The sequence below is a fragment of the Oncorhynchus tshawytscha genome, unplaced genomic scaffold, assembly GCF_018296145.1.
Source record: "Oncorhynchus tshawytscha isolate Ot180627B unplaced genomic scaffold, Otsh_v2.0 Un_contig_1139_pilon_pilon, whole genome shotgun sequence".
Taxonomy (NCBI): Eukaryota; Metazoa; Chordata; class Actinopteri; order Salmoniformes; family Salmonidae; genus Oncorhynchus; species Oncorhynchus tshawytscha.
In genome coordinates, this window is record NW_024609270.1 from 97501 (window position 1) to 105000 (window position 7500).

At 46.7% G+C, this 7500-nt stretch overlaps 1 protein-coding gene across 1 annotated transcript in view; it reads left to right on the forward strand.

Moving 5' to 3' along the window:
- Positions 1-7500, forward strand: part of LOC121844522 (tuberin-like) — a 36448-nt gene that overhangs the window by 23192 nt on the left and 5756 nt on the right. Inside the window, exons 21-22 of the mRNA XM_042314725.1 lie at positions 1110-1299; positions 1654-1747. Of these exons, the coding sequence (XP_042170659.1) occupies positions 1110-1299; positions 1654-1747 (284 nt within the window). The remainder of the gene's footprint in view (positions 1-1109; positions 1300-1653; positions 1748-7500) is intronic.

Sequence of the window (7500 nt, forward strand, 5' to 3'; positions counted from 1 at the left end):
GGAAGAATGTCATCTCTCTCCTGCTGTTAACTGCATGTTTCAACTCCCAATAATGAGGGAATAAATGCTGAGTCGTTAGCATGTTCATGAGGTTTCTGTGATGGAGACGTTAGCACGTTCATGAGGTTTCTGTGATGGAGACGTTAGCACGTTCATGAGGTTTCTGTGATGGAGACGTTAGCACGTTCATGAGGTTTCTGTGATGGAGACGTTAGCACGTTCATGAGGTTTCTGTGATGGAGACGTTAGCGCGTTCATGAGGTTTCTGTGATGGAGACTTTAGCGCGTTCATGAGGTTTCTGTGATGGAGACGTTAGCACGTTCATGAGGTTTCTGTGATGGAGACGTTAGCGCGTTCATGAGGTTTCTGTGATGGAGACGTTAGCGCGTTCATGAGGTTTCTGTGATGGAGACGTTAGCGCGTTCATGAGGTTTCTGTGATGGAGACGTTAGCGCGTTCATGAGGTTTCTGTGATGGAGACGTTAGCGCGTTCATGAGGTTTCTGTGATGGAGACGTTAGCGCGTTCATGAGGTTTCTGTGATGGAGACGTTAGCGCGTTCATGAGGTTTCTGTGATGGAGACGTTAGCGCGTTCATGAGGTTTCTGTGATGGAGACGTTAGCGTTCATGAGGTTTCTGTGATGGAGACGTTAGCGCGTTCATGAGGTTTCTGTGATGGAGTCGTTAGCACGTTCATGAGGTTTCTGTGATGGAGACGTTAGCACGTTCATGAGGTTTCTGTGATGGAGACGTTAGCATACTATGGCTGGTAAAAAGTGTCTGCTGAATTGAAATCACTAGATACTATGGCTGGTAAAAGGTGTCTGCTGAATTGAAATCACTAGATACTATGGCTGGTAAAAAGTGTCTGCTGAATTGAAATCACTAGATACTATGGCTGGTAAAAAGTGACCCCATGTTTGAGTGAGAGACCATGCCATTAATGGCATCTGCGACTGTAGGCCTAAGTAGAAAATCAAACATTTGGGCAAGTGACCATAATCCTCGGGTAAAAACATCTTGTGCCTTTTTGAGAGTTTAATCTCAATATCTGATCATAAATAACATCATCGTTGTTCTCTTCTCTCTTGCCATCTTCATCTCTCAGAGGGAGTTGGTTCAGTGTCTGGAAGCAGGGCTGATATACCGCTGTGCCAAGCAGTGTGTGGTTGCCCTGACAATGTGCACCGTGGAGATGCCTGACATCATGATTAAACTCCTCCCCGCCCTCATCGTCAAGCTGACGCACATCTCGGCAACCGTCGCCATGGCGTCGCCCATGCTGGAATTCCTGTCCAGTGAGAACACACCTTAGTTTACACGCCCTGATAGATGGAAGCCAATCAGAGAACAGGATCTGTATACACAGGAAGTTAGATCAGCCAATGAATGTGTGAAGGATTCTTTGTATTTCACTTCCACGTTAGATAATGTTTACATATGGGAAACACACCTAATATACCTCACACAGTCATGTTATATACTTTAGTGTCTTTACAGGGAAGATGACTTGTTCAGTTGTAGAATTAGTGACCCTATTAAATCCTTTCCTGTTGATGATGGTGCCACATGGCAAGGTTAGATTATGTCATGCTAACTGTGTGTGTGTGTGTGTGTGTGCGTGTGTGTGTGTGTGTGTGTGTGTGTTGTAGCTCTGGTGCGGCTGCCACATCTCTATGCTTACTTTGTAGCAGAGCAGTATGTCAGTGTGTTCGCCATCTCCCTGCCCTACACCAACCCCTCCAAGTGAGTACCCGATACAAGTGTAATAAATGTGTACGCTCTCTCTCTCTACCTCTCTCTCTCTCTCTCCCCTCTCTACCTCTCTACCTCTACCTCTCTCTCTCTCTCTCTACCTCTCTACCCCTCTCTACCCCTCTCTACCTCTCTCTACCTCTCTACCTCTCTCTACCTCTCTACCTCTCTCTCTCTCTCTCTCTCTCTCTACCCCTCTACCTCTCTCTACCCTCTCTACCTCTACCTCTACCTCTCTCTCTCTCTACCTCTCTCTCTCTCTCTCTCTACCCCCTCTCTACCCCCTCTCTACCTCTCTACCTCTACCTCTCTCTCTCTCTCTCTCTCTCTCTACCTCTCTACCCCTCTCTACCCCTCTCTACCCCTCTCTACCTCTCTCTACCTCTCTACCTCTCTCTACCTCTCTACCTCTACCTCTCTCTCTCTCCAGGTTTCTACATTGTGTCCCTCTCCTACCTCTCTACCTCTACCTCTCTCTCTCTCCTCTCTCTCTCTCTCTCTACCCCTCTCTACCCCTCTCTACCTCTCTCTACCTCTCTACCTCTCCTCTACCCTCTCTCTCTCTCTCTACCTCTCTACCCCTCTCTACCCCTCTCTACCTCTCTACCTCTCTGTCCCCTCTCTACCTCTCCAGGTCTAACCTCTCTCTCTCTCAGGTTTAACCCCTCTCTACCTCTCTACCTCTACCTCTCTCTCTCTCTCTACCTCTCTACCTCCAGGTTTCTCTACATTGTGTCCCCTCTCCCCCTCTTTAACCTCTCTACCCCTCTCTACCTCTCTCTACCTCTCTACCTCTACCTCTGCCTCCTAACCACCTCTCTACCTCTACCTCTGTCTCCCTCTACATTGTACCTCTACCTCTCCTTTACCAGTCATTGTGTCTCTCTCTCTACCCCTCTCTCCTCTCTAACCTCTACCTCTCTCTCAACCTCTCTCTACCTCTCTCTCTCCAGGTTTAACCTCTCTACCTCTCTCTAACCTCTCTACCTCTACCTCTCTCTCTCTTTAACCTCTCTACCTCTCTCTACCTCTCTAACCTCATTGTGTCTCTCTCTCTCAGGTTTCTCATTCTGTCCTCTCTCCCCCTCTCTCCAGGTTTCTACCTCTCTCTACCTCTCTACCTCTCTCTACCTCTCTACCCCTCTCTACCTCTCTACCCCTCTCTAACCTCTCTCTACCTCTCTCTACCTCTCTCCCCCTCTCTACCTCTCTCTAACCTCTCTCCCCTCTCTAACCTCTCTCTACCTCTCTAACCTCTACCTCCTCTCATTGTGTCTCTCTCTCAGGTTTCTACCTCTCTCTACTTCTCTACCTCTACCTCTCTCTCTTCTTTAACCCCTCTCTACCCCTCTCTACCCCTCTCTACCTCTCTAACCTCTCTACCCCTCTCTACCCCCTCCTCTACCTCTCTCTACCTCTCTGTCCTCTCTCTGTGTCCTCTCTACCAGTACATCTCTACCTCTCTCTACCTCTCTACCTCTCTCTCTCTCTCTCTACCTCTCTCTCTCTCTCCTCTCTCTACCTCTCTCTACCTCTCTACCTCTACCTCTCTCTCTCTACCCCTCTCTACCTCTCTCTACCTCTCTGTCTCTCCCTCTACCTCTCTCTCTCTCTCTACCCCTCTCTACCTCTCTCTACCTCTCTACCTCTACCTCTCTCTCTCTCTCTACACCTCTCTACCCCTCTCTACCCCTTCTACCTCTCTCTACCTCTCTAACCTCTCTCTACCTCTCTCTACCTCTCTACCTCTCTCTAGGTTTACCTCTCTCTCTCTAACCTCTCTACCTCTCTACTCTCTCTTCTACCTCTCTCTACCTCTCTACCTCTCTACCTCTCTCTCTCTACCTCTCTCTACCTCTCTACCTCTCTCTCTCTCTCTCTACCTCTCTACCTCGCTCTCTACCTCTCTCTCTCTCTACCTCTATCCTTTTCTAACTCCTTCTCTCTGTTTCCCCCCCCTCTCTCTCTCTCCAGGTTTAACCAGTACATTGTGTCTCTCTCTCCAGGTTTAACCAGTACATTGTGTCTGTCTCTCCAGGTTTAACCAGTACATTGTGCCTCTCTCTCCAGGTTTAACCAGTACATTGTGCCTCTCTCTCCAGGTTTAACCAGTACATTGTGTCTCTCTCTCCAGGTTTAACCAGTACATTGTGTCTCTCCAGGTTTAACCAGTGCATTGTGTCTCTCCAGGTTTAACCAGTACATTGTGTCTCTCTCTCCAGGTTTAACCAGTGCATTGTGTTTCTCTCTCTCCAGGTTTAACCAGTACATTGTGTCTCTCTCTCCAGGTTTAACCAGTACATTGTGTCTCTCTCTCTCCAGGTTTAACCAGTGCATTGTGTCTCTCCAGGTTTAAGCAGTACATTGTGTCTCTCTCTCCAGGTTTAACCAGTACATTGTGTCTCTCCAGGTTTAACCAGTGCATTGTGTCTCTCCAGGTTTAACCAGTACATTGTGTCTCTCCAGGTTTAACCAGTACATTGTGTCTCTCTCTCCAGGTTTAACCAGTACATTGTGTCTCTCCAGGTTTAACCAGTGCATTGTGTCTCTCCAGGTTTAACCAGTACATTGTGTCTCTCTCTCCAGGTTTAACCAGTACATTGTGTCTCTCCAGGTTTAACCAGTACATTGTGTCTCTCCAGGTTTAACCAGTGCATTGTGTCTCTCTCTCCAGGTTTAACCAGTGCATTGTGTCTCTCTCTCCAGGTTTAACCAGTACATTGTGTCTCTCTCTCCAGGTTTAACCAGTACATTGTGTCTCTCTCTCCAGGTTTAACCAGTGCATTGTGTCTCTCTCTCCAGGTTTAACCAGTGCATTGTGTCTCTCTCTCCAGGTTTAACCAGTGCATTGTGTCTCTCCAGGTTTAACCAGTACATTGTGTCTCTCTCTCTCCAGGTTTAACCAGTACATTGTGTCTCTCCAGGTTTAACCAGTACATTGTCTCTCTCCAGGTTTCCAGGCCTCTCTCTCCAGGTTTAACCAGTACATTGTGTCTCTCTCTCCAGGTTTAACCAGTGCATTGTGTCTCTCTCTCTCCAGGTTTAACCAGTACATTGTGTCTCTCTCTCTCTCCAGGTTTAACCAGTACATTGTGTCTCTCTCTCTCTCCAGGTTTAACCAGTACATTGTGTCTCTCTCTCCAGGTTTAACCAGTGCATTGTGTCTCTCTCTCCAGGTTTAACCAGTGCATTGTGTCTCTCTCTCCAGGTTTAACCAGTGCATTGTGTTTCTCTCTCTCCAGGTTTAACCAGTACATTGTGTCTCTCTCTCCAGGTTTAACCAGTACATTGTGTCTCTCTCTCCAGGTTTAACCAGTGCATTGTGTCTCTCCAGGTTTAAGCAGTACATTGTGTCTCTCTCCAGGTTTCTCTCTCCAGGTTTAACCAGTACATTGTGTCTCTCCAGGTTTAACCAGTGCATTGTGTCTCTCCAGGTTTAACCAGTACATTGTGTCTCTCCAGGTTTAACCAGTACATTGTGTCTCTCCAGGTTTAACCAGTACATTGTGTCTCTCTCTCCAGGTTTAACCAGTACATTGTGTCTCTCCAGGTTTAACCAGTGCATTGTGTCTCTCCAGGTTTAACCAGTACATTGTGTCTCTCTCTCCAGGTTTAACCAGTACATTGTGTCTCTCCAGGTTTAACCAGTACATTGTGTCTCTCTCTCTCCAGGTTTAACCAGTGCATTGTGTCTCTCCAGGTTTAACCAGTACATTGTGTCTCTCTCTCTCCAGGTTTAACCAGTACATTGTCTCTCTCTCCAGGTTTAACCAGTACATTGTCTCTCTCTCCAGGTTTAACCAGTACATTGTGCCTCTCTCTCCAGGTTTAACCAGTACATTGTGTCTCTCTCTCCAGGTTTAACCAGTACATTGTTTCTCTCCAGGATTAACCAGTACATTGTGTCTCTCTCTCCAGGTTTAACCAGTGCATTGTGTCTCTCTCTCCAGGTTTAACCAGTGCATTGTGTCTCTCTCTCTCCAGGTTTAACCAGAGCATTGTGTCTCTCTCTCTCCAGGTTTAACCAGAGCATTGTGTCTCTCTCTCTCCAGGTTTAACCAGTGCATTGTGTCTCTCTCTCTCCAGGTTTAACCAGTGCATTGTGTCTCTCTCCCCAGGTTTAACCAGTGCATTGTGTCTCTCCAGGTTTAACCAGTACATTGTGTCTCTCCAGGTTTAACCAGTACATTGTGTCTCTCCAGGTTTAACCAGTACATTGTGTCTCTCCAGGTTTAACCAGTACATTGTGTCTCTCTCTCTCCAGGTTTAACCAGTACATTGTGTCTCTCCAGGTTTAACCAGTGCATTGTGTCTCTCCAGGTTTAACCAGTACATTGTGTCTCTCCAGGTTTAACCAGTACATTGTGTCTCTCCAGGTTTAACCAGTACATTGTGTCTCTCCAGGTTTAACCAGTACATTGTGTCTCTCCAGGTTTAACCAGTACATTGTGTCTCTCCAGGTTTAACCAGTACATTGTGTCTCTCCAGGTTTAACCAGTACATTGTGTCTCCAGGTTTAACCAGTACATTGTCTCTCTCTCCAGGTTTAACCAGTACATTGTGCCTCTCTCTCCAGGTTTAACCAGTACATTGTGTCTCTCTCTCCAGGTTTAACCAGTACATTGTGTCTCTCTCTCCAGGTTTAACCAGTACATTGTGTCTCTCCAGGTTTAACCAGTACATTGTGTCTCTCTCTCCAGGTTTAACCAGTACATTGTCTCTCTCTCCAGGTTTAACCAGTACATTGTGTCTCTCTCCAGGTTTAACCAGTGCATTGTGTCTCTCTCTCCAGGTTTAACCAGTGCATTGTGTCTCTCTCTCTCCAGGTTTAACCAGTACATTGTGTCTCTCTCTCTCTCCAGGTTTAACCAGTGCATTGTGTCTCTCTCTCTCTCCAGGTTTAACCAGTGCATTGTGTCTCTCTCTCCGTTTAACCAGTACATTGTGTCTCTCCAGGTTTAACCAGTACATTGTGTCTCTCCAGGTTTAACCAGTGCATTGTGTCTCTCCAGGTTTAACCAGTGCATTGTGTCTCTCCAACCAGTGCATTGTGTGTCTCTCCAGGTTTAACCAGTACATTGTGTCTCTCTCTCCAGGTTTAACCAGTACATTGTGTCTCTCTCTCCAGGTTTAACCAGTACATTGTGTCTCTCTCTCCAGGTTTAACCAGTACATTGTGTCTCTCTCTCCAGGTTTAACCAGTACATTGTGTCTCTCTCTCCAGGTTTAACCAGTGCATTGTGTCTCTCTCCAGGTTTAACCAGTGCATTGTGTCTCTCTCTCCAGGTTTAACCAGTACATTGTGTCTCTCTCTCCAGGTTTAACCAGTGCATTGTGTCTCTCTCTCCAGGTTTAACCAGTGCATTGTGTCTCTCTCTCCAGGTTTAACCAGTGCATTGTGTCTCTCCAGGTTTAACCAGTACATTGTGTCTCTCCAGGTTTAACCAGTACATTGTCTCTCTCTCCAGGTTTAACCAGTACATTGTGCCTCTCTCTCCAGGTTTAACCAGTACATTGTGTCTCTCTCTCCAGGTTTAACCAGTACATTGTGTCTCTCCAGGATTAACCAGTACATTGTGTCTCTCTCTCCAGGTTTAACCAGTGCATTGTGTCTCTCCAGGTTTAAGCAGTACATTGTGTCTCTCTCTCCAGGTTTAACCAGTGCATTGTGTCTCTCTCTCCAGGTTTAACCAGTGCATTGTGTCTCTCTCTCTCCAGGTTTAACCAGTACATTGTGTCTCTCT